Below are 26,987 nucleotides of genomic sequence, written 5' to 3' on the forward strand. Positions count from 1 at the left end.
GAAAAGCAGACTTCCATCCACAATAGCAACTTTGTAAGTCCAGGCACACACTGGCAAGGTGCCACATGGAGCTCTGATTGAATCAGGCAAATGGCATTCAGGCATCACCTGACACTACTATTTGAAGGCCATTGTCGTTATGCTTTAGAATGTCTACATTAAAAGGAGAAAAGGGCTAAAATATACCTGCTTCATTGAGTGCCAGTTTAAAGCAAATTAATATTTCGTGGAGTACATTAAAACTAGTCTGCTGAAAACCTGTCTGAACACTACTTCATCAGTGAGTGTGAGGCCAGCACTGGGATTCTCCTCAACAAAGCCCGATTGTTCTACCTCAGACGGCACTATGAAAACACACAGACTCAGCCAAACTAGCCGAATCCATGCCATCCTGACACATTAGCAGCAAGAAGTTTAGCAGAGCTACATATACGAACAAGCACTCTAATTAAATATGGCACAGTAAAAGGGTTGGTCACTCTGAAGTGTTTTGTTAAAAAAATTACAATGAAAAAAAAAAAAAAAAAAAAAAAACAACAACTGAGTCTCAGTAGTATTTCATTAGAAATATTATGCAGGAGGCAGCAGATTTGAACAAGCCACAGAAATGCAAGCCCATTTACCCACAGCTAATACTTTAATCACATGTGTGCACTTCCTTTCTGCCACAAAGAATGCAGAGCACTTTCCAAATGGTGTACCCAAAAAAAAAAAAAAAAAAAAGCAACTTGATTTTGTTTAACCTTTTGTATAGAGTACATTAAGAAACTACTACAAACTTGTACTTTCCTCAGAGTTAGAAATTATAGTCTATAAATACAAATTATATAATTTATTTATATACACATATATATATATACACATACATACATATATACATACATACATACATACATACATACATACATATATATATATATATATATATATATATATATATATATATATATATATATATAAATTATATACCAATTAATTCTTACAACTTTGGTTAATTCACTACTGTAGTATTGTTTAATTAGATAGATAGATAGATAGATAGATAGATAGATAGATAGATAGATAGATAGATAGATAGATAGATAGATAGATAGATACTTTATCTATCTATCTATCTATCTAATTAAACAATACTACAGTAGTGACTGATGAAAATTAAGATTTTCTAAAAAATTATTTGATCTAAATCAGCATCTAAATTTCTTTTTTGAACTGTAAGAATACTTTATGATTATATTGCACCAAATTGATATTTTCATTAAAGATATATAATGTATATTAGTGAAGAAAATTTAAGAAAGTAAAAGTAAGGTTTTTAACAGTTTTACATCTAAAAAGTAAGAAATAATATAATACAGGGCATCATGTACCGTGCAATATGCAATCATGCCCATGCAACTGCATTGCCTTCAAAAAACAGAATTAATACTGTACCTAATATTGTACCTGATTTAAGCAATTTATCTTAAAAAACACTACTGGATATAATCAATTTATCCTAAAAGAAATAAAATGGCATGGGGAACATCTTTGTCTTCTGGACACATTATGGTATTGTGTTTAGCTATATTGCCTTTTGGTTCCTGGAAATCTTTACAAATTGACACATGTAAAGCTGGGGATATTTGCTGCTTTCAGAATAAACAATGATCTACAGTGCATCAAGTAATTAAACTAGGTACATTCACACTGAAGAATTATATCTATATTGTTTACTATAAAAACATGCTGATGACAACTAAATATATGATGTCTGACAATGTTTTCAATACCTCGTTAATGTAGTATGACTTTATCATTAAAAACAAAAATTGTAAAAGAAATGACATACAGAATCCAAGAGTCACATCAAATTTTTTCTGAAGTACTGAATGTAAGCATTTGAACCACTTCCAATTATCTATAAATACTTACATTTCACTTTCAGCATTGAGATTTTATGATTTGTAACTATAAAGACCAAAATTATGTAAAACTTGCTTGACGCATAAATGTTTGAAACCGAGGATGCGCAAAAAAAAAAAAAAAAAAAAAAAACCTTTAAAGTATTTGCGACCCGAGTTTTCATGAGTTTTAATCGCACCCCCAACGTTTTTTACCAATTTGTTCTTTTTTAATGAATGATATATCATAGATGCGTATTTTATTATACCTACTTAACTTTTATCGACATTCAACTCTATATTTATTTTTCTAGTATCAGAATGCAGTTTAAGTTAATGTTTTGGTTTCAATAGATGTATTTTTCATATTTTCGATTCTTGTTTTCTTTTTTTCACATCTTCGCGCCCCCCTAGGGTGGCCCGCCCCACAGGCTGAGAACCACTGCCTTATTCAAGTACCAGTCTTGGCTTTATTCCATATCATCTGCCCCAGTCTTCTAAATAGTTTCAGCAGATATACATACCTCAAAGATACTGCACTCTTTATATAAAAAATTGACTTAAGATGTACATTATGGACTTGTAATTTTCTGTCTGAACACGATATACAGCTAAATGGGAAGTCAGCCAGTAAAACTCTCTAAAATGCTTGCATTACTGCAGTAAGGCTATTTTGAATATAGTTTAATGAAACAAAAAACCTTCAGGTTTTGAGTTAAGATGTTTTCACACTTATAGTCCATTTGCACTGGGCTGACTCAGAAGAGGATTAGTTACAGAGGCATGGAAAAGTTTGGGCATCCTTGCTTGAAAAGTCTTATTGTGAATAGTTAAGTGAACAGAAAATGAACTGTTTACTAAAAGGCATAAAGTTAAAGACGACATTTGTTTTCAGCATTTTATGCAAGTTTAGTCTACTGTTCTTGTTATGTACAACTGTACAGTGAAAAAAGGAAAGGGGCACCATGCAAAAGTCTGGACACCACAAGACATTTGAGGTCTCAAATAACTTTAACCAAGGTGTCAGACCTTAATTAGCTCATTAGGGCGATGGCTTGTTCAGTGATCATTACGAAACCTCGGGAGATACAAATTCAAAGCTGTATACATTCTCCAACACCTCAGACCTTGTCCCAACAAATAGCACTCATGGGCTCCTCTAAGCAGCTGCATAGCACTCAGAAAAATAAAATAATTGTTACAAAGCAGGAGAAGGCTACAAGAAGATAGAAAAGCATTTTCAGGCAGCTGTTTCCGCAGTTTGTAATGTTAAGAAATGGTAGTTAACAGGAATGGTGGAGGTCAAGTTCAGGTCTGGAAGACCAAGAGATCATCCTGAAAGAACTGCTCGGATTTCTAGAAAGGCAAATAAAAACCCCCATTTGACAGCAAACGACCTTTAGGAAGATTCAGCAAACTCTGGAGTGGTGGTGCATTATTCTACTGTGCAGCAATACATGAACAGTAGAGTCAGCAGAGAAAGGTATATTTGGAGAAAAAAGGGTGCTGAATTCCAGGAAAAGAACACCTTTCCAATTATTAAGTATGGGGGTGGATCGATCATGCTTTGGGCTTGTGTTACAGCCAGTGACACAGGGAACATGCCAGTGGTAGAGGGAAGAATGGATTCAAATAAACAGCAAATTCTGGAAGCAAACATCATGCCACCTGTAAAAAAAAAAAATTGAAGTTATAAAGAGGATGGACTCTACAAGATAAAGATTTGAAACACGCTTCAAAATCTACAATGGAATTCCTCAAGCAGATGGTTTTGCCATGACCCTCACAGTCCCTCAACCTAAACCTCACCTGAAAATCTGTGGATAGATCTCGAAACGAGCAGTCCATACAAGACAGCCCAAGAATCTTGCAGAATTAGAAGTATTTTACTAGGATGAATGGGCAAAATATCCCAAGTAAGAATTGCAAGACTCAGCTGGCTACAAAAAGCGTTTATAAGCTGGGACACTTGCCAAAGGGGGTGTTACTATGTATTGAGCATGTCGGGTGCACAAACTTTTGCTTCAAACCCTTTTCATTTTTTTTGGTTCTTTGTACCTGTGAATGATGGAAATAAAAATGTAATTTTGCTCAAAATACTAAAACATATAATCTTTAGTTTTATGCCTTTTGGTGATCAGTTCATCTCCTGCTCACTTACCTATTCACAGTAAGACATTTTAAGCAAGAGGTGCCCAAACTTTTGTGTGCCACTGTACTTTCACCATTCAGTAAATTTGTGAATATTTCACACAGAAAACTTTTACTTGAACCAAACGAACAATAAACAACTAAGGGGTGTTATGGACATCTTTAATTGGGTAGAAAGAATTTTTTCTTAGAAAAAAAATCATCATGGAGGGTTCACTGATGCTTGTGTAACAATTACATGGTAAGTGGTTTGTTCTTTCCCAAATATAGCTCAGTGAACAGAATACCCATTATATGATAATAAGAGTACAAGAAATGGATGGATGGATTGAAGAAAGAAAATTACATATGACTTGACATGCTACAGAAAAGATACATTTCAGCAGGGCAACAACACTACGGAAAAAGGCAAGCACTGCAGATGGCATACAATGCTGTGCATCAATTTAATTCAGAATAGATGTATCTACCAAATTTCATTCCACAGCATGAGGTTGCATATTTATGCTCTAGCAGCCAAATATATAAACAAGCTCTATTTAGTTGATCAAGTGTGTACTGTTTTTAGACCTGTAAATATCTGTTAATATTCCTTTTGGAATGTTTTACATTTACTACATACACTAATATTAATGTGCCTCCCGTGTTCACATTGTAACCAAAGAATGATCACATGGGGAGTACACATAATCTGCATGCATCACTTTTGCGTTGTAAGATTACAGGGTTTGAACATCAGTTACACAGAACACTGCTATTTGTTTCTCACTGCCTCAGTATGATTTATATGATCAAAAATGATTTTTTTTTTTGTTACGTGACTGTTATTCAATTGCTAGAAAGGCAGAGGGTTCTAAGCCTGAAAGAGGTGCTAGGTGCCTGAATGGTACTTGTGCCAGCTGTTTTATATAATTGTGTTACGTTTGTGATGTGTTTGTGTGTCCATCTGTGTCTGCCCAATTCAACAGTGTAGCATGACTACAACAGCATGCACAAACTGTAATCCAGTGTGCTGTGTTTATCCTACTTAGATGGATCCCTTGTCAGACCACAGTTCTCTCATTCAAAAGGCTCCTGAATACCCTTGGTATTGGGCTGAAACCATCATTTTTGAAGAGTCTCAGTCCAGCTGTATTGTTCCACCGCAAAGTTAAAACGATGTGTTCATATCTACCTAAATGACTATGTAGGAAATTACTCCAGAGTTCAACAAAGCTGATCCAAACAAACTAGGTGTAAAAACAACTGAAACCATCAGCTGTGCAATATACCAAAAATATAAGTCGTCATCTGTTTCATCCATACAACCATGCATTTTATGAACCCACTTCATTCTATTAGCATTTGGGGACCTTGGGTCCCCTTTCAGAAATACTACTACTACTAATATAATAATAATAATACATTTTATTTATATAATACCTTTCCCATGATCAAGGCACTTACAGAATATAAGAAAGAACGGCAGGGTATACAGTATATAGCATTGTACAAACCAGATAAATAAAAAGATTACGACAGTGAATTCAGAGAAAAAAAAAGCCTAACAGACAACATAATTGATGGTCTAGCACAGTGGACCCCAACCTTTTTGACAGCAAGGACCACTTTATTAGATGCAAATTTTTCCACGGACCAGTCGGTGGGGAGGGGGGGGCAGTTTTATACACAATTTACATAACATTTCTATTATTATTAAGCAGTTCGCATACGTCTGCAACCCGAGATTTTTCTTCTTTTTTTGCATATAACAAAGACACATGTTTGCATTTGCCATTCCAACAGACTGCACATCACAAACATTAACAGTTATCGTTTTTTTGTGTCTGCCGTTTCTATAGGAGGGTGACAATGAGTTAAAATGGATGTTTTTCAGATGTTGACAAGCAATAAGCAAAAGGTATCACTGAAAACTACAGAAAACAAAAACATCAAAAAAAAAAAAAAAACAGTACGAGGAAAGTTCAAAGAAAGATTTTTTTTTTACAATGTTTCTGTTTGGGGATCGTTGTGTAGCCTAAATGTGTACAACTGAGCTGCGGCCACAGATCTAACTGCTCTGTGGATGATTCATTCAAGCATTTCAAGGTCACCTCGTTGTAATGAAAGCATCTGCTGAATGTACTTCGTACTAACGAGATTTCTATAGTCTCGTGTCATATGGGGAAAGTGTCGGGACCGTAAAAATACTTTGTTGTAATACTCTCTCACCTCGGTCTCTCTCCTCTCTCTGGGCCGCTGCAAAGCCCCGCCCACCAAGCATTCTGAAAAGTCTGAGTGAGTCTCCGTTGCCGGCAGTTCTCTCGCGGCCCGGTGGGTCGCGGACCGGTGGTTGGGGACCCCTGGTCTAGCACACACACATACAGGTTACATGAGCATCTTGACAGAGACGTAAACTGAGAGAAGGGTAATACAGTCAAGTAGAGCTAAAAGCCTTCCTGAACAAATGAGTTTTGAGTTGTTTTTTAAAAGAATTCATGGAGTCAGCTGATCTAATTTCAGTAGGTCATTCCAGAGAGTCTAGGCGCTATAAAGCTGAAGGCCTTGTCACCCATGGATTGTAGATTAGTGTGGGGCACAACAAGATTGCCAGAATCAGAGGACTTTAGTGGGCGGGCAGGCACATAGTGTTGGAGAAGGTCACTGATGTAGTTTGGCGCGAGGTTATTTAAGGCTTTGTAGGTTATTAGTAGGATTTTATATTTGATTCTGTAAGACACAGGGAGACAGTGAAGACGGAGCAGGATGGGTGTGATGTGTTCGCTGCTACTGGTTCCAGTAAGGACTCTTGCAGCTGAGTTTTGAATAAGCTGGAGCTGTGATATAAGATTAGAAGGGACACCTGCCAGTAGGGATTTACAATAATCAATGCGGGATGTGATAAAAGCATGGACAAGTTTCTCAGCATTAGAGAAGGAGAGGAAGGAGTGAACACAGGATATGTTACGGAGGTGAAAGTAAGAGTTTCTTAATGTGATTTATGTGGGCGGAATAAGAGAGGGAGGAATCAAAAATGACACCAAGATTCTTTACAGTAGAGGCGGGTCTGATGAGATCACCGCCAAGATGGACTGGGAAACAGCTCATTTTATTAAGCTGCATTTTAGTCCCAATTTGCAGGCGTTCAGTTTTGTTGCAATTTAATTTTAAAGAGTTCTGCTCCATCCAGGTTTTAATTTCACTAAGGTGGGTTGCGAGCTGAGAAAGCTCTGATGAAGTTCCAGTTTTAACATTAAAGTAGAGTTGAGTATCATCTGCATAAAAATGACAACCCAGTGAGCTACGGATAACATGGCCAAGGGGAAGCATGTAAATACAGAAGAGGGCGGAGGACAGAGCCCTGAGGAACTCCTTGTGTGACTGGCGCTGAGCTGGATCTGCTGTTGCCAAGACTAACAAACTCTTGCAGTGCCAGAGATACCCAGCATGTTCTCCATTCTGGACAGTAGAATGTCATGTCTGACAGTGTCAAATGCTGCACTGAGGTCTAATAGAATTAATACGCTGGTTTGTCCAGAGTCTGCTGCCATAAGCAAATCATTGGTTACCCATACATAGCAGAGCAGTTTCACAGCTGTGCCGCATCCCCAAAACCAGACTGAAAGGGTTTCATCAAGTTATTAGAGGTATTAGAGGTTAAGTAATTGGTGAGTTGGGAAGCTACAACATGCTCAAGAACTTTTGACAGTAAAGGTAAGTAGGAAATAGGCCGGAAATTGTTAAGATTGTCAGCATCAAGACCAGACTTTAACATTGGGGTTACAGAAGCAATTTTAAAAGTGAGCAGTACAAACCCAGTATCAAGGGATGATTTTTTTATTGTTGTAACAGTCGGGATTATGGCACGAAGGCAGGATTTAAGGAGTGTGCTGGGGATGGGGCCCAGTACACAAGTAATCGGCCTCCTTTTACAAAGCAGGTTATTAACAAACACAGATGTGACTGGTGAGAACTTAGAGAAGGAGCTGCATGGAGTGGGAAAACAGGGAGAGATATAAACAGATGATGTATTTATGTTAGTTGAATTATTTAGATCTTTAACTTTGTTACGGAAAAAGTGCAGGAATTCCTCACAGACTTAAGTAGAAGAGGTAGTTGGGCCAGATGCAGGTTTGAGTAGTTTATTAACTACAGAGAACAAAACCCTTTGGTTATCGTGGCCACTTTCTATTATTGTGCCATAATGGGTGTTCTTAGCAGCAGTTACTGCTTCTCTGTAAGCTGTTTGGTGGTCAGAAAAAGCCTGGATGTGCACGGTGAGGCCAGTCTTGCGTGACATTCTCTCAAGGCGTCGACCAGCTGCTTTCATAGATCGCAATTCTGAATTATACCAAGGAGCTGAACGTTTATAGGAAACCTCCTTATGTTTTAAAGGAGCTGTTTTATCTAATGCTGAATGAAGGGCTGAGTTATAGTGGTCAACAAGACTATCTAGTGATGACGGAATAGGTGCAGACAGTAAAAGATCAGAAATGGATCCAGAAAGGATAGAGGGACAGATATTTTTAAGGTTTCTGTAAGAAATTTGTCGTTTACAGGTAAGAGGAGGGAAAGGCAGTGAGACAGTGAAAAATACTGCTTTATGGTCAGAGAGTCCCAAATCAGTGCTGTAAATGTTGTCAACATATAGTCCAGAAGTGCAGAAAAATCAATATGTTGTGTCAAGTCAAAACAGTCCAGTAAGGATAGGAATTCATTTCTCAGTTTAGATGTAGTGATGTCAACATGAATGTTGAAATCACCAAGAAGGATAATTCTCTGCGAGTAGGAGCTTAGGTGGGTCAAAAGTTTAATCAGATCAGATAAAAAGGATGCATTGTATTTTGGGGGACGATAAAGAACAATGAGTGAGACAGGACCTGATTCCGTTAGTAAGAGCCAGGCACTCAAAAGACAATGGACAGCCAATTGGGATTCGTTTGATGTTTAAGTCTGCTCTGACAATTACTGCAAGCCCACCGCCTTGACTTGAGCTGTGAGGCTGTGTGTGGAAAGTGAAACCAGGTGGAGTCGCCTCCGTGAGAGACATAAATTCATTCGGTTTTTGCAAAGTCTCCGTTAAACACAGAATATCAAGTTTGGTGTCAGTGATGAGTTCTGACAGCAATAATGCTTTGCCATTAAGGGATCCCAAGTTAAACAGTGCAATATTAGTTAATGAGGCTTCTTTTTGTACAGAGCCATGATCAGGGTTTATTTCCACATAATGTAAATTTGGCACTGACACTTCTATTTCCAGGGCCATGAGAAGGATGGCTTATTGACACATAATGCAGCTTATATAGCACTGTACCTTTTAAAAACAACACAAACCTTACACAACATGGACTAGTGCCAATCGTGGCAGAGGCAGCCCAAAACCATCAAAACCATCCTTATTTTGTTTGAGGAAATTCACTCTGCCTCATCAAACAAGAGACCAATTGAAAATATCCATCTATGAAATTCTCTTGATCACACATCTGTTTCAAGGCATTGTAATACTGGTAATGTATTGGGGTAGGGTTGTGCAGCATACTGGCACTGGAAAAGTACAGAAAAAACCCTCAAACATTACGGTGCCAGCATTCTGGATTTTCTGTACCAGAATCCACTCCCCACTCATTGGTGATTAATATGCTTGAACAGCAAGTTTGATTCCAAAACGCCTCAGTTTTTATGGTTTTCACCAATAGCACGTTAAAAAAAATCCACCTGTTAAAAGACTAGCGTTAAGTTTCTATACCTGCTATGCCAACCACTGATTTTAGACTACTTCACAGAATGATAAGAACTACATTGTGTTATTTGGACTTATATTTAAAAACTGACCCACTATTAGTATGCCTTGCAATGAACAAACACCCCACCAAAAGCTGGTTCATACCTTGGGCCAATACTAGTAGGCCAGACACCACTTGCCCAACAAACCTGAACTGAATAAGAGGGTTAGAATACGAATGGATAGATAATTTTTTTTATTTGAACCATTGTAAATATTCATATTTATATCTCTGTCAGAATTTATTTTACATCTGTTTAATAAAATGAATTCACCGAATCTGATATCAAGGTGAAGGAGGGAAGTTTTCTGTGCACTTTTATATTTTTTTGTTTGTTTTTCGCTTTCTGGCTGCCAGCAGTAATTTGCAAATACATTTCTAATTTATATTTGGCTGATGTGGGCTTGAATTAAATTTTTTGACTATTAAAGAATGATTGTTATGTACAAAGTTATACACATTAATATTAAGTCTTCAGTGGCCTCAGGGTAATGATTTAACATTTTCAGGATTCCATGCAATGATTCTAGTGCTCACCAAAACTTTACCTGAAATTGTTTTGGACTGGCATATCTTATTAACACATAATCACAGAAACAATAATGCACTGTTCACATGCTCTGGGAATTTTCAGTTAGCACCTATAACTCTACAGGGCATCTAGTCATTCCAAAAATAAAATAAGCACACAGCACCATTTCTGGCTAAGCCAACTGTTATTTTCATATTATATATAATAAATTAAAGTAAGATGTTCCAACTTGGTGAATTTTGGGAACAAAGTTATCTCCTGATTGGACTAGCTAGAAACTCTCTTTTGGAAGGGTGTTCACATGAAATGTATCAGTGGGAAGCTCAATTTTTCAAACCCTGTGACCTCAACATGTCTGACCTTACTATTTTTTAGGTTTGGTGATGTGTGGTTATTTGTCTGGGGTTGCAGGGGCAGGGGAAAGTGATCGGAACTTAGTTTGATATACTGAACCTCCGAAATAAGCAGACGTTTATCATTTTTATCAAACCTACAGTGTAAGATGTTTTTTAGAAGTTTAAAATGCATCAGTTAAAAATATTTAAAACTGGGTGGAAAGTTAAGAGCTGCAGGAAATTGCTAGGGCATAAGTCTTGTCTTGCAATGTGTTTAAAATTGTTCCATAGGAGTTGGTGTTTAGTTCCCTCATATTTTTAAAGATCCCTTGAGATAAACTTCAAGAATTGTCAAGTAATAGATAATTTATTAGTAAATATGACTAACATTAAACGGAAGATGCTTGTAACATCTGCTTATCCAAAAGATCTATACCTAGTGGTGGCATCATGTCAGTGGGGCATGGCCTTGAAGGATTATATTTGTAAAACTGTGGAATATGTACCACACTAATTCAAACTGAGCATATTTCATATTTTAGGAGTCAAGGCAGTTCAATACGTGAAAACAGTAATCAAGCTTGTGATGTGAAAATAACTGAAAATTTGACATACGTGTTTTGACTTTTAAAGGGAACACAAAAATACTGTTTTTTTTCTTTTCTATTTTTAAGAACCTGTCACCTATTGAAGAAAAAAGCTCAGTAAAGTCAGATTCATGACAGAGTGGGCCAAAATCTTTTCACATAGAAAGCTGTGAAATTTTAGAATCACTTGCCCTTGCCCAACTACAACATGGAAGCAGTCATTACGAATCTCCATAAGAAGTGCACGATATGATCTTGCAGTATTTGAGGTCTGAAATACCACAGCATATGTGACAGCCTGTGCAACCTTTACCAAACTTAAACCATTGCTTCAGCATTGCAAACTTCCCCGACATTGGGAACAGTCAGGAGAATATGCTGAACTGTCAAACTTCAGATGACAACAATGCTCAGGAAGAGAAATGTTTGACAATCCTGCTATACAGTTTAGTAGATCAGATGGAGGCAAAAATCAGGGCAAATCAAGTACCCTCACCAAACAAGCAGAAACTAGAACAACGTAATTTTCTTGCTACTAGGGCTCTTTTTGCTTTATCTCAAAGCCAGAGCTTATTTAAAGCAATACAAATGTGCAAGAGTTTATTAGAAACCATTCAAAAAAAATGGTCCACACAGCTACATATTTCTGATCATACTATGGTGTGTTGTTTTTACTGTATCATATTACCACAACAGTTGAGTGAACAAACCCATTATCCTGATCCCTTGAAATTGCACTATACCGTCTCACAGACAGATAGTTTTACTCTAACATCTCACAAGCAGAAACAAGCATTACATAGCACACCCATCAACCCTAATTGCACTGACTGTTCCATTTAACCAGACATTTGTAATTAATTCTGTAAACAAAATAACTAAAATTCAAGAATGGTTACTCGTGTCAAAATTTCCCAAATGCATATTCATAATAAAACTCCTGGAAACAAACTACGTTTTACACACATGGTGATGATCTTAACTTGAGACATTAATATAAAAGTTACATGTATAACACAAACCAGTTTGGCAACCGTTCATTACAAAGCAAGTACAATTTGATTAACACAATTAGATATTCCACTCAACATACTATGCAAAGGAGAGCATCAATTATGAAGTGACAACCCTCTAAGATGACAGGTGATAAAAAATGCTATGACTGACATGACTGACCCTGCTATGGATAAGCAGGTTTATAAGATAGATGGATGGATGTCACTGAGCAACCAAGCTGGTAGACAGGTTTAAGAACAGCAAAAAATGCCTGAATTTTCCTATACTGCTGGACAATTGCTATGGGTCACTGTAAGGCATGAGGTACAGGTTTCATCAACAATTCACAGCTCCAAGGAGGAAAGACTAAACAGTACAGAAGGGAAAACAATGATGGTCATACAACACAATGCATGCGGCACATATTTTGAAACATGCTTCTCAAGGACATAATGAATGTTTAGCCACTTAATGAATATTGCACACAACACGTACTCTGGTCCTTTAAAGATAAACCAGACTCGCTTCAGATTTTTATAATGTCAAAGGACACCGGAATTAATTTAAAATCGTGCAGTGTCAAGCACCGCTATGGAAACACATTTTATGTCAGTTTTTAAAAACCCCAAACGAAGAAAGAAACATTAAGATATATACCCAGACTGATTGGTTAGTTCTCACTCACACTTTTTCTATGTTCCAGCACACACCTGCTTTGCTTCTCTTCAGCTTCTTTGGTGACTTTAGCTTCCAATTCTCTAAAACAGAAATCAGACAAGACCATAAGCAGACATGACCCTGTATACTTTATCTGATGCATGATTAAATCGGGGCTTTTTTTATATTAGTTAAGGAACTGTCTGGACCAGCGATGAACGGGATCACGTTACTTATTGTGCGCAGGTCATCTTTCCACATGTCAAACAGTCTAGGAACTCGGGTACCAACTTTGAGAAACTGCACCGAGACAAGCTAGCTCTAAATGAGCAGAGAAGCAACGCGACGTCTTTCCAGGCCCCCTGGACAGATCCTTCAAGAAGAAGGCAACATTCGAAAGTAGACTTTATGAAGAGAAAACACCCAACAGCTGCCATCACTTCACTTCACGGCCAAATGAAAAGCTATAACTGCACGTTCTCCATTTCCTGGGGGAGGGGGTGTACGTACCAAGCTTGTCCGCCTGTTTGCAAGGTACTAAGAAAGCAGCTGAATGGCGAGCAGTGGGGCTCACTCCAATACATTTTGTTAATGTGGCCATATTGAAAATGAAACGCAACATTAAAACAACACCGCACTGATGCAAAAGGTATAGAGAGCAATAAACAGACGCAGAGACCCATCTACTCCCCCACTCCAGGCCCTGTCGCCGCCGCTTCCCTGCCCCAGACGAGTGAACCCATGCCCCATCGATTTACACCCGTTCGCAACTTTTCCACGCACCTCATGAATATAAAGTGCAACGGAGTGAATGTGAAAGCGCGTAAGGCTATAGGAGGTCGGTGCATCTGCAGCGTCGAGAAAAGAAGCCTTCGTCCTGCACGGCCGCCATTTTCTTCACACACTGGAGTCGCGTCCTCCCAATCATTGCCCCCTCCCCCTGCGCCGGAAAAGACGGCACGTTTACTTCCGGTCGTGCTCAGCGCGCTCTCAAGCAGCTGCGCCGTCTACTAGAAAGGGCAGGACGCAAGACATTCTTCCGTTTGCTTTCATAGTTGGATTGGGAATGGTCAGGTAAAGCAGGCTTCAAGCAAAATACCAGATCACTAAAAAATAATAACACTTAATGATGGGAATAGCAACGGATAGCGATGACGCTTCACAACACCGCCGTATTCCCAAAATCAATAATATACTGTACAGAATTTGTAATGTTTATTTAAAAATCACCAACCTGAGGATTTGATGGGTGAGCTTTGCAATTCTGAGCATATACAAATGTAAGCGTGTCAGTAAAAGAAGTGGATTTATTTTTTTTAGTCACTAGAGTTAATGCATCTGCTGCCACCAATCTCCGTAACCTTTCCCAACAATTCAGAATTGGTTAGGGAGGATAGAGGAGCTCGAAAAAGCCCAGGGTTATGAAGTAAAGCTGGGTCATACAACAAAATCATAATCCCAAACACACTAGCAAAACTACATCAGAATGGTGAATAAAATCTCTATTATTGGAAATATAAATGTTCAAAGTGAAATTAGAAAGAAAGCACAAAAATTAATTAATAGTTAAGTATGAGCTGTAATAAATGCATGCTTGTGTGCATAATGAATAAATACATATATATTTTTAAAATAAGTGAATGAATACATTAATGATGGTTATCAGTGTATTCATTTAGTATTTCCTCCCTCCATTTTCTGAATCTGCTTTTCACATTTTACCTTGACTAAATCTGCTAAATGATGAGTGTCATTTCAACTGGGAAGTTGGAATGTCTGAGTCCTCCAGTAGGAAGTTACAACTAGAACACCTCCACAAGTCAGATTACCTACTCAGAAAGTTGGGAGAGCCTCACGAACCCTGACCTCAAAATCCAAGATGACGGCATTGTGCATCAATAGAAGTGAAAGCTGTCCTGTTATACTATTTATTAGCACTTCTGTTTGTGTCTCAATACGTCATATGTATACCAAAGGTAGAAATCCCACTTCTGTTCCTACAGTCTTTGCATGAACAAAATAAAGCATAATGTGTTTAGTAGTTGTCTGTATTTCAAAACAATAAGAATAACAAGCGTTTTACTAGTGGCATCTATATTAGTTTTCCAAAAGTTCTACAGGAACGTTACCAAAACTAAGGAAATTATATTCAATTTTGGAAGAAACACCATTCATCGACCAGAAACAATCTTCAGAGACCAATCCATTGATGTTGTTAACAGTTACAATGCTGCATTATACTAAAACTCAGAATTTGCAATTTCCAACCTCTGACTCGGAAAAACACAAATAAAACTGTCCCCAAACTCGGAATTACTACTCGCAAACTCAGGCCTGGTCTCTAAAGTCCATGTTTGTCTGACTTCAGATTATGATGTCATTCCAAAATGGAGGTATATATCGTGAACAATAAGTGCAGTTACGCTTTATTGGTTTAATTTGTTTATTGAAAGAATTTTACTTTATGTGAATCACCTTAATCTGTGATACTGATTATTCAGAAGGTAAACGTTAACATTACCAGCACGAACAGTAATGGATAAACTGATGTCAGTGTGATATGCTCTACTCTTTGTACATTGCACTCAATGATTGCAGTTTTTTAATTGCAGCTTCCAAGCACAAATAGTACTATTTATCCTTGCCATGAGCATAAAAATCTTTTTTTAGACATGACAATATACCTTTTGCACCTTTCTTGCTCTTTGGTTTCTTCTTTGATCCAGATTATGAAGATATAGTTAGTGTCCATTGCTGGAACACCAGCCAAACACCATCTTTCATGGGGCCATCGTTGTTTACTTTCCGACTTTGGTAGCATGTACACACGGAAGTTGCAAATGATGTAGTTGTGACTTCCAACTTCCGAATTCTTCTATATGATGAAATTAGCATAAATATCTGAGATAGGTCTAACTGCAGCCTGCAATACCTATGACGTAATTCAGGTAATGCCCACAACGTCAGTCATGAACGCCCTTTGAGTCAGATAACCTGCCACAACCATAATCCTAACAATAGTGTAATAGGATGGATGTTTCGTGATATTGGAGCACTACTTGATTTACCTCATAGGTACTGCAGTCTGCAGTTACACTCTGTTGAAATATCCTAGGACAATCATATGGAAGATTATTCTTGCAAAAATTAAATGCAACGTAACATGCTAATTACATTGCAATGCCATACATATGCACGTGGTGCATTTAATTTTGGCATGGTTTTGTCATGTCATTGTTAAAACCATATCAATGAAATGATTGATTGCTTTTCACTTTGGCACACAATTTTCATGTCACTTTAAAATGCAATACAAGAGTGAACTGCATTTTTATTTCATATCTTCTACATGTTATAATTAACAGCAAAGCAAATGTATTGCATTTTGCTTGGCGGCTGCTCTGACTGTTATTTCGTTTCAATTCAAGACCATGTATTAAATTAATCATGCCAAAACTGAATGTAATGGGTCATCTACATTGACCTCCTGTTAAAAACAAAACTCTGTTACTCACTTTTTTGGTATTTAAGAAAACAAAAGACATCAAGTAATATACAATTCAGTCACCGTAAAGCAGTACTGTCATTGTGTTCCACAATTAAGAAAAAATACACAAGAAAAAAAAAATTAATGAAGCTAAAAGAAGGCACATTTACCTCCTTCCCTACTATATCTGAGAGGTATAGACAAAAAGTCCCAGTGTGATCACTCATGTAAGCTAAATAAGTCAAGCAAAGATCTGGAAAGCTATTTAAGGATAACAAAGAATTCTTAATTTGTTTCCAGTTTATGTTATTATAAGACATCGCCTTCCCATTAATTTATGAGAAGTGGAGTAGGATTTGTCTAATAAAGCAAGATTAATTTTCATGCAAACAATGTAGTCATTCCATCTGGTGCTACATAAAATATTGCTGTTAAAGTTTGGGAGTAATTTTAGCCCAAAATGGTATGAGTGTAGAGCACATTTGACTTGTACGACGAGCACCTATTGGCAGATCTTATGCTGTGTATATTTTGCACAATTTTAAATGAGATATATGAGCCTGATGTACAATTTTAACTGAATTGCAGTATGCTTTTCACAATTTGAAGGGGAATGTATTTTCACAATTCCTGAGTTACATTGTTTATTTTAAATTCTAATAAAATGATCCTTTCCCATGGTTCCTTGAGATTATCTGGGTTAAATTCCTGATAAAACCTATAGTACTAGGGTGTTGTACCGTGTTAGCCATTATGAATGTAGAGAAAAGCCAAGCAAAATGACACCTTTTATTGGCTAACTAGAAAGATTACAATATGCAAGCTTTCGAGGCAACTCAGGCCCCTTCTTCAGGCAAGATGATAAAACCTAGAACTACTACCCATCACTTCAACATAACTGTCTAGTATTTCTTCAGGAATAGAGACTAATGTGTAGCAAAGGAAATTAGCAATGTTATTTTTCATCAATTTTCTAACTTGTATATAGAAAAAGTAATGTGTTTCTGGAATATTACATTTATGGGATAGAAATGGAAAGGATGCATAGACTTTGTCTATATCGCTCAAAAAGATTAAAGAAACACTTTTTAATCAGAGTATAGCATCAGGTCAATTGAACTTCTGGGCTATTGATCTGGTTAGATAACTAGCAGAGGGGGCTGTTAATCAGTTTCAGCTGCTTTGGTGTTAATGAAATTAACAACAGGTGCACTAGAGTGGCAACAATGAGATGACCCCCAAAACAGGAATGGTTTAACAGGTGGAGGCCACTGAAATTTTTCTCTGGCTATGGTCAATGTCACTACTGGTAGCATGAGGTGATACCTGGACCCTACTGAGGTTGCACAGGTAGTCCAACTTCTCCAGGAAGGCACATCAATATGTGCCATTGCCAGAAGGTTTGCTTTGTCTCCCAGCACAGTCTCAAGGGCATGGAGGAGATTCCAGGAGACATGCAGCTACTCTAGGAGAGCTGGACAGGGCTGTAGAAGGTCCTTAATCCATCAGCAGGACCAGTATCTGCTCCTTTGGGAAAGGAGGAACAAGATGAGTGCTGCCAGAGCCCTACAAAATGACCTCCAGCAGGTCACTCGTGTGAATGTCTCTGACCAAATAATCAGAAACAGATTTCATGAGGATGGCCTGAGGTCCCGATGTCCTCTAGTGGGCCCTGTGCTCATTGCCTGGCACCGTGGAGCTCGATTGGCATTTGCCATAGAATACCAGAATTGGCAGATCCATCACTGGCGCTTTGTGCTTTTCACAGATGAGAGCAGGTTCACCCTGAGCACATGTGACAAACGTGAAAGGGTCTGGAGAAGCCGTGGAGAACGTTATGCTGCCTGTAACATTGTTCAGCATGACCGGTTTGGTGGTGGGTCAGTGATGATCTGGGGAGGCATATACATGGACGGATGCACAGACCTCTACAGGCTAGACAACGGCACCTTGACTGCCATTAGGTAAGGGATGAAATCCTTGGACCCATTGTCAGACCTTATACTGGTGCAGTGGGTCCTGGGTTCCTTCTGGTGCATGACAATGCCAGGCCTCATGTGGCGAGAGTATGCAGGCAGTTCCTGGAGGATGAAGGAATTGATACCACTGACTGGCCCCCACGCTCACCTGACCTAAATCCAATGGAACACCTCTGGGACATTATTTTGCAGTCCATCCGATGCCGCCAGGTTACACCTCAGACTGTCCAGGAGCTCAGTGATGCCCTGGTCCAGATCTGGGAGGAGATCCCCCAGGACGCCATCCGTCATCTCATTAGGAGCATGCGGGGGCCATACAAACTACTGAGTACAATTTTGAGTTACTGCAGTGAAATTTTGGCAAAACGGACTAGCCTGCTGCATAATTTTTTCACTTTGATTTTTGGGGTGTCTTTGAATTTAGCCCTCTGTAGGTTGATAATTTTCATTTCTATGAAATGATGTAGCATCCTTTCGTTCCTAACACAGTACCCAGTCCATATCAGTATTGATATCTAGCAGGATTTTTTCCCTTTGAGATCTGATTGTTTTCAAAGTGTTCCTTTAATTTTTTTGAGCAGTTTATATAAAGACCTGTAAAGTAGTAGACATGCAGTGACTTCTATATCCTGAATATTGAATACGTTAGATAATGCTACAAAATATAGTTATTATATACAGATCCTACTGGTAATACTATCCATCTTTCCATTAAAATATGTTCTAGAGTGGTAACAAATCTTAAATGACTAATTAGACCATGGGATTGCTGGTAATTATTGTAATTGTTATACTAAGTATAATCCGGTTAAATCAAGCACAGGTGGTTTCATGGACTTCTCCCTCCTCCTGAAGTCTCAGATTACATATTGTTTGCATCCCAGTAATAGACCAGAAAGTCAGGCATCACTGTGTCACCTTCTTCTTTAGGTCTTTGTGAGGAGTTCTTTTTAAGTTGTGTTTGTCTTGGGTTTCAAATGAAAGAGATTACAACTGAGTCCGACTTTTGAAAAAAGGGCTTTGTTAACATATACTGTATAGGGATTGTCTGAAAAAGATACAGGAGCTATGGAAGAATGTTTGTTTTGACAAAGTTAATTCTTCCAGGTAGATTGAGATGGAAGGATAAACATCTATTAACATCTTGTTTAATATCTTCTGTCAAAATATGCCAAAATTAGGTTTAAACTTTTCCTTGTAATAGTTGCTCATAAACATTTAAACTGTTCTGATACAACCAAAGAGAAGTAATCGAGTATAATCTGGCATGTGATGCAATTCAGTGGGAAGATATCATGTTGAAATTAATTTTAAACATGGGGAACTTAAATTCAAATAGATTCAGTAAGAATGGCACCGTATCATCAACATGAAAATATATATTTTATTCAAGCCCATTCCTTATGATCCCTTTTATATTAGATTGCATCTAAACATGAACAACTAAGGGTTCAGCTGCAATCACAAAAAGCATATGACTTCTAAAATTGTTTGGTCTAAGACCTCAGCATACGTACCTACTCTGCTTACACAATCTAAACCTACCAGACAGTACTGCTCTTCTGACACTGGCCTTCTTCAACAGATACTTACTGTAGGTAGATAGGTAGACAGAACAAACAAACCTTATTTGTTGCAAGGGGGAAATCTAACTTTTTACAGAAGCTCAAGAAATATTATAAAAAAACAACAACAACCCCACCTCAAATGTTTACAAAACATTACAAAAAATTCGGACATGAGTATCAGTAGGCTTTACGCCCTAGGAACCAAGTTACCCAAATAATTCTCTAACATTTCAGTAATTATTTACCACTCTAATGCTGATCCCTCTTATCATAAAATAGGTCATTATGATAGCAATTGATGAGAAGAATTCATAATTAATTGCAGAATTACAGTATTTAAGCGTTTCTTTATAGTGCCTCTTTCTCTTGCACGATTTTGCTCAAAAACTAATCAGCACATTATCATCTCATAACAGGCTTAAGTTTTGAGTTTGGTATTTTTCCATACAGCCATTTTAGCTCTAGGCCGTCCTCAAGAAACTGTGACACAGACACACACCCATTATCGAGATATCAATTTTTTTGGTATCAGGGTACCCTAAAATATTGAGATCTGTCAAAAACCAAAAATCGAAATTTTTAATGAAGCTAAAGCTTTCGCTCCTCGTAAACGACAAGTTATGGTGGGGGAGGGAGCAAAACAAAAAGATGAAACCTTCTGTTTTGGCTAAAGATAATATATCAGTTACAGTGAGGCATTATGAAGGCATATTGCCATAGTATGAGGGAGCATCAGTGGTGTTTCTTAACACACATCTGTTGATTAATTACTACAGAACTGAATTTGAATTTCTCAATTCAGTTATGTGCAAAGTTTACAGATAATTGAATTAAGTTTCTCCAACACTTTTTTTGAGTGCATCCTTTGGCTACGACACATTTTTCCAGAGCTCTTTTGATTTTCGGATGTCCTGTAGCCTTTGTGACTCCCTAACACAACACACCTTTTTAAAAAAGGCTGGTTTGACTGCCCAGCACACTATTTCTGTTACTCGTTTCTTGGACTGTTTGTTGCACTGCCTCAACTCTGGGATATTTGCACCTACTTAAAGTGGCTCTGACTCTCCATTAAAGCTACCTAAGTGTGCTGCATACAGTCTTTACTAGGCCTATTTTGCCTCTATCAAGGTGACTGACGACAGGTCCAGCATATGCCAACCATCTATGAGCCACATACCTGCACTAATGCCAGACTGATTACTTCCAGTTCCCCTTTGTCTGCAACCACAAGTGGAGGTAAAGCAGGAGTTTAATGAGATCATCAACCTGTCGAATGTCACCAATGTCCAAGGCTGAAAGCATGCATGCATGCTAAAGTTCTGTCTAATGTTGCTTTTGTATAGATGAATAAGAAAAATTAATTCTGTCAATGTGCAGGTCGTGTGCCATTAAAGTGTGTGAAGTTTAACAGTGCGGTCTGGGGAGATGCAGAATCGCCTAATTCTGTGGAGCACTTGTCTGAAATATGGAGCTGTAAAAGAAAACTGGCTTCTCTGTAACAATTACAGGCATCAGTGTGTTGACATTCAAAAGGCCCCCCCACCCTGCCCCTAGCCTTTTTCCTCACCTCACCAGGCCCAGCCAGGCACACGCATATACTCACGCATTATGAACAGCACATATGCCGATTATAAATCAGATACAGGCACTAGGGTCCTCCCTGCCTGGAGTTTGCATGTTCTCCCTCTGTCAGTGAGGGTTTTCTCTGGGTGCTCTGGTTTCCTCCCACAGTCCAAAGACATGCAGGTTAGTTGGACCGGTCCTGGTTTGTGTTTGTCCTGTGAGGGGCGAGAGATTGTTCTTGTCTTGTGCCATTTTCTGGTTGGGATAGGCTCCAGCTTCCCTGTGAGCCTACTCAGGATAAAAGCTGGTTTGGAAGATCTACAGATGTTTTTATTACAGTGAATATAACAAACAAATTGATGAATGCAACATCACATCTACAGGAAATCAACTTTCTTCTGAGTAAGCAGTTAATGAACATTAATTAAACATATTTAAAAGCCTATGCCACTTTATGGCAAGAATGTTATATGTGACTAAGCAATTTTGGGTTTATGTATTTGCACCAAGTGATATAAAAGACCATACAGGGAATCCTAAGTTTGGGTTAGCTGTTGTTTTGTGTGTCTTATCTCCTGCAGTGGCTTCATTGTATGCCACATTCTTATTTGACTCTATGTTGGTGCTATCAGACTGCGTAGCTGTTTCCTGACTATCTGCAAGGTCAGGTTAATTTGTCTTAACTATGGTATCTGTGGCTTGTCCAGATCATCATTTTGATTAATTTATGTATTTATTTATGTTTAAGCTACAAATTTCAAGCATATTTTGCTTCTCTGTTTTAATTTTTCCATTCATTACGCCATTTGATGCTAATTTTGAATAACCATCCATTTTGTAATTTTTCTCTTTTGCGGTGTGGTAACACATCAACTGTCCAATCTCGCATAAGTGACCTTTGAGACACCTGCTCTGATCATGCTTGATAATTGGTTTATAATTGTACAGTATGCATTGAAGTAAAATGTGCTAGATAGCAAATTGCTGCAAGTGCCTGACTTTTCCTGGTATTATTAATTTTTTTCATTCACATATGGCTAGGACTCCTTTGCAAGTAGGGCCACAGGGTGGACATCTAAGTTACTCTGATGGAAGATCAGGACAGATGAACTAACAAGGTCATTCGCTCTGTTCATCTTATTTAAGTTAATATAACATAAAATAATTATGTTTATTGATATAATGTAGCTTTTTCTAGTTATATTGACATAATTCACTTAGCTGAATCAGAAGCAGAATATCTTTATCGTCATTATAACAAATACAACGAAATTAGGTGCAGTCCCTGTGGTGTCAAAATATAAATAAAATATTTAAAAAAAGGATAAGAAGAAATAAGGTAGAACACAAACATTCAACATAAGACCTTAATTGCACATGAACACTATTGCACAAGATGTCATCTATTGCACTGCTGCAATGGAGGTGATTAGGTGGCATTCAGTGCCCTAATAGCAACAGGGCAGAAACTGTTATTCAGTCTATTAGTCTTTGTTTTGAATGTCACAATTTAGATGTCACATTGACACAATTAAATTATGTTGAAACAAAACCATTCAATTATTTTCTTTTAACAGAAGCATAATCAGCCTTGGGGACTGTTGTCTTTTCTCACACTTTTGTAATACTCATAACACGAAATGCCCATTTTCACTACACACATTTGATGTATGTGACTATTGTATTTGTGCATCAACATCCTCCCCTTTTGTTGCATTGTGGTCCAGGCCATCCCCACACCCATATACAGTTGGAAAGATATTTAAGGGCTTTCAATAAATCGATTATTTCCAATTGTCATGGGTTTTGGATAGTTGTGGAAGCTGATTCATGACAGTTTTTTTTGACTGATCACCCTACGTCAGAAAAGGGTCTTCTGTTGCCTCCTATTTAACAGAATTATTGGTTTAAGCAAACCTGTTTGTATTTCTTGTTAAGCGCTTTGAACAGAAACTATAAAAAGACAGCTTATACAAATGATAATAAATCAAGGGTAAGAGACAACCTAAAAAAGTTACTGCTAAAACACTTCATGATGTGTGTCTGTGTTTTTTTAAAGATTACAAAACATTGTTAAAATGTCATGTTTTATTAACATGTGTCATGTTGGTTTAACATAATAAAATTAATTTAACTGCACATGAAAAAAAAAACATTCATTTTATACACAGTAATTCATTATGTTGTTCAGCATGTATTAAGTATATTAAGCATAACTAAATAATTTTAAGATTAATAAGAAAAACAGTGCAACTGATGTACGTATTTTTTATTTTAATCTTGCTTGCCATTTTTTCAGTGAATAGTGTGAGATTTATATTTGGAACAAATTTAGAAATATTTCTAGTTTTTGCCATTGTTTTAAGTTCTTATCTCTCTTTTGTCATTTCCTATTAATCGAAACATTTTTCCTAAAATATGCCAAGCATTTATGTAGGTTACTTGGTGGATAATTTAATATCTCTTAACTTGAACTTGACGTTTTTCATCATTACCATGATCATTTTCATTCGTATTAATGGACTGAATAACCATTAGATCAGTGTTTCTCAACATGTGTGGGTCATCAGCTTAACAACAAGAACAATAACTTTTATTTCTATAACAACAGAGTGTGAAGCTCAAAGTGCTTTACAACATGTCAAAGAAATATTTACCAAAAAAATAAAAATATATTAAAATTAGATATGAATAAAAATGAATAAACAATACACAAAATAAATTGACACACACATAAAATAGATATGTAATTAATAGAAAAGTATTCTCTGCACTTTCTAAGTTTCTAAAGACGAGTCCAAAAGCAGAATAAAAAAACTCCAGATAAGCTGGAGAAAAAATCTGCAGGGAATCCGAGGCCAAAAGGCTGTGTGGCTCCCACTGGACATTCCACATAACATAAATGTACTTAAATAATTTGACGTAGAGTCTCCTGGAAAGTAGGAGTATCCACTTTCATTCAACATTCAAGATAGATAGATAGATAGATAGATAGATAGATAGATAGATAGATAGATAGATAGATAGATAGATAGATAGATAGATAGATAGATACTTTATTAATCCCAAGGGGAAATTCACAAAAAAAAAAAGCTCAAGTTAAAAAAATAACTACATAAATCAGCCAACACTTGAATGTTTTAGGGGGTTACATATTTTAGATTTCAGTTGTGTACTTAGTCAAAGTGATATTTTGCCTCTGCATACTGAGGAATGCATTGGGTGTGATAAGGACTGACAGGATTAGGAACGAGTAGATTGCAGGGTCAGCTCAAGTTGGTCGGTTGGGAGACAAAGTCAGAGAGGTGAGATTGCGTTGGTTTGGACATGTGCAGAGGAGAGATGCTGGGTATTTTGGAAGAAGGATGCTAAAGATAGAGCTGCCAGGGAAGAGGAAAAGAGAAAGGCCTAAAAGAAGGTTTATTGATGTGGTGAGAGAGGACGTGCAGGTGAAGGGTGTAACAGAGCAAGATGCACAAGACAGGATGATATAGAAGAAGTTATCTGCTGTGGCAACCCCTACGAGGAGCAGCTGAAAGAAGAAGAAGAAGATACTGAGGAACTGAAATGAGTGGACTGCTACAACTCTCTGCTGGCAGGAGTACCAGCATGTGTCACCAAGCCACTGCAGATAAATCAAAATGGAGCAGCATATTTGGTGTTCAGCCACCGGAGGTGGGCACTTTTCACTCCTCTCTTCAGATCCCTACACTGGCTTTCTGCGGTGGTATGTATTGAGTTCAGTTCCTTCATGCTTGCCCGTAGTCAGTGGGTCTGCACCTACAGTATACAGTATATATATGGAGATACTTGCGAGGACCTATGCTCCTTCCCAACCCAGATCTGCTCATGAATGGGGTCTGGTGATGCCACCTCCGTATGGTATCAAGTATAGCTCCTGGCTGGTGGAACAAGCTGCCCACCTCCAATCTTTAACTCTGACTCCTTCAATGTGCCCAGGAAGCATTTGAAGACTCTCTTGTTTGGTGAATTTCTGACTAGCTGTTAGAGTCTGTATATCTGGAAATTGTAATTTGCTTATATTTTAAGCCTTTCATTTGTAGAAATCAATTTTGTACTCTTGTCATGTAACTCTTGTTCCTCAGACCAATGTTACTTGAATATGTTGACCTCTTTTGTAAGTCACTTTGGATAAGCAAATAAATATGAAATGTAAATGACTGACATCATTCCAGGTATGAGCAGATGACAACCTGTTATACATTACATGCTTCATTAACAAGGACAACGAACAGTTCCTCAAATTCCTAATAGATACCTACTTCAAACTCTTAAAATTCAATATCAACCTCACAAGGTTCATCGTAAAAATCTGAACCAAAGAGGAATGTTAAAAGAACATGCAATCCAGATTTTCTTAGGTATAGGTTTACTTTTATTCCAATGCGCGGCGAGCAACGACGGTTGTGCGTTACCTACAGTGTGGAACTACCAAACGAAAGCATGAAGCCTTCAGCTATGAGGAAACAAAGCATGATACTTACAGAAGTACATTTATTGACTTTTTAAAAGGAAAAACTAAAAATCTTGAGGCTTCACAAAAAATGAAAACAAATTTGCGCGCGTTTGTAAAACGAACATTACAGGCTCTGGATATCGTGTCACCGTGGATGGAATTGCCAAATTTAAGAAATAAAGCACACAGCTTCAGAACAGCTCGACTTGCCTTGCACAACAGACGTGAGCACAAAAGTTCTGGACAAGTCAGCCATAGGCAAACTAAAACATATTCCTTTCTGCACTGTCTCCACTTAGCGGCGATTTCAATAAACTTGTGAAAATTAGGCGAGCCCATTAAAAAGACAAATTAACACCAAAACTGATTCAGTGTTAAACGCCCCTGTGCTGAGTTATTTTTTGGAATTAGTACCATGCGTGTTTCATCTATTATGTACGCTGAATTTAAATGTTGAATATGAATTTACCATTATTTGTTAATAGGTGTCATTGAGGAGGGAAATGTTGGCTAGTTTACATTCAAATTACCGCTAATAAAGGACAGATAAAACTGGGTCCCAAGGCCTATAGGTTTAAGAATCACTGCGTTATGCTGCGTCAGCATTATGTTTACTCCCAAAGAAAAAGGACCTAAAATTGTTGACATTTTTTCAACAATTGGTGACATTTTTACGTGTCACAGAAACATGTAAATATCTAAAAGTCAACAGAATGACAGTGGAAAAGATACTGTATGTCTAGTTTCCACTGCTGTAGTGATGCCGATTTAGTACACTTCCTTCGTGTAGTATGTTTTGTGTCACCGATACACAGCCTGATGTTACAACCGCGACGCTAGAAGCGGGTTTCTTTTCACATTTTTCTTATAATATTTTTTTCTGTTGCTTGCACATGAGAGGGTTGAATGTCAGTGCCTGGTCCGCACAATCGCCGTGGCGTTTGAGTTATTGCAGGCAACTTCAGCGCAAGACGTACTGACTTCCACAAGTCCTCTGACATGAACATTGA

The 26,987-nt window shown here is 37.7% G+C and overlaps 1 protein-coding gene across 1 annotated transcript in view; it reads right to left on the minus strand.

Moving 5' to 3' along the window:
- LOC127529531 (trinucleotide repeat-containing gene 6A protein-like) overlaps nt 1-13,893 on the minus strand; it is a 46,954-nt gene extending 33,061 nt beyond the window's left edge. Inside the window, exons 1-2 of the mRNA XM_051933328.1 lie at nt 13,687-13,893; nt 12,957-13,004 (exon numbers count right to left, since the gene is read on the minus strand). Of these exons, the coding sequence (XP_051789288.1) occupies nt 12,957-13,004; nt 13,687-13,751 (113 nt within the window). The 5' untranslated portion in view covers nt 13,752-13,893. The remainder of the gene's footprint in view (nt 1-12,956; nt 13,005-13,686) is intronic.
- Between the last annotated feature and the right edge of the window lie 13,094 nt (nt 13,894-26,987).

The sequence above is a fragment of the Erpetoichthys calabaricus genome, chromosome 11, assembly GCF_900747795.2.
Source record: "Erpetoichthys calabaricus chromosome 11, fErpCal1.3, whole genome shotgun sequence".
NCBI classification, from domain to species: Eukaryota; Metazoa; Chordata; class Cladistia; order Polypteriformes; family Polypteridae; genus Erpetoichthys; species Erpetoichthys calabaricus.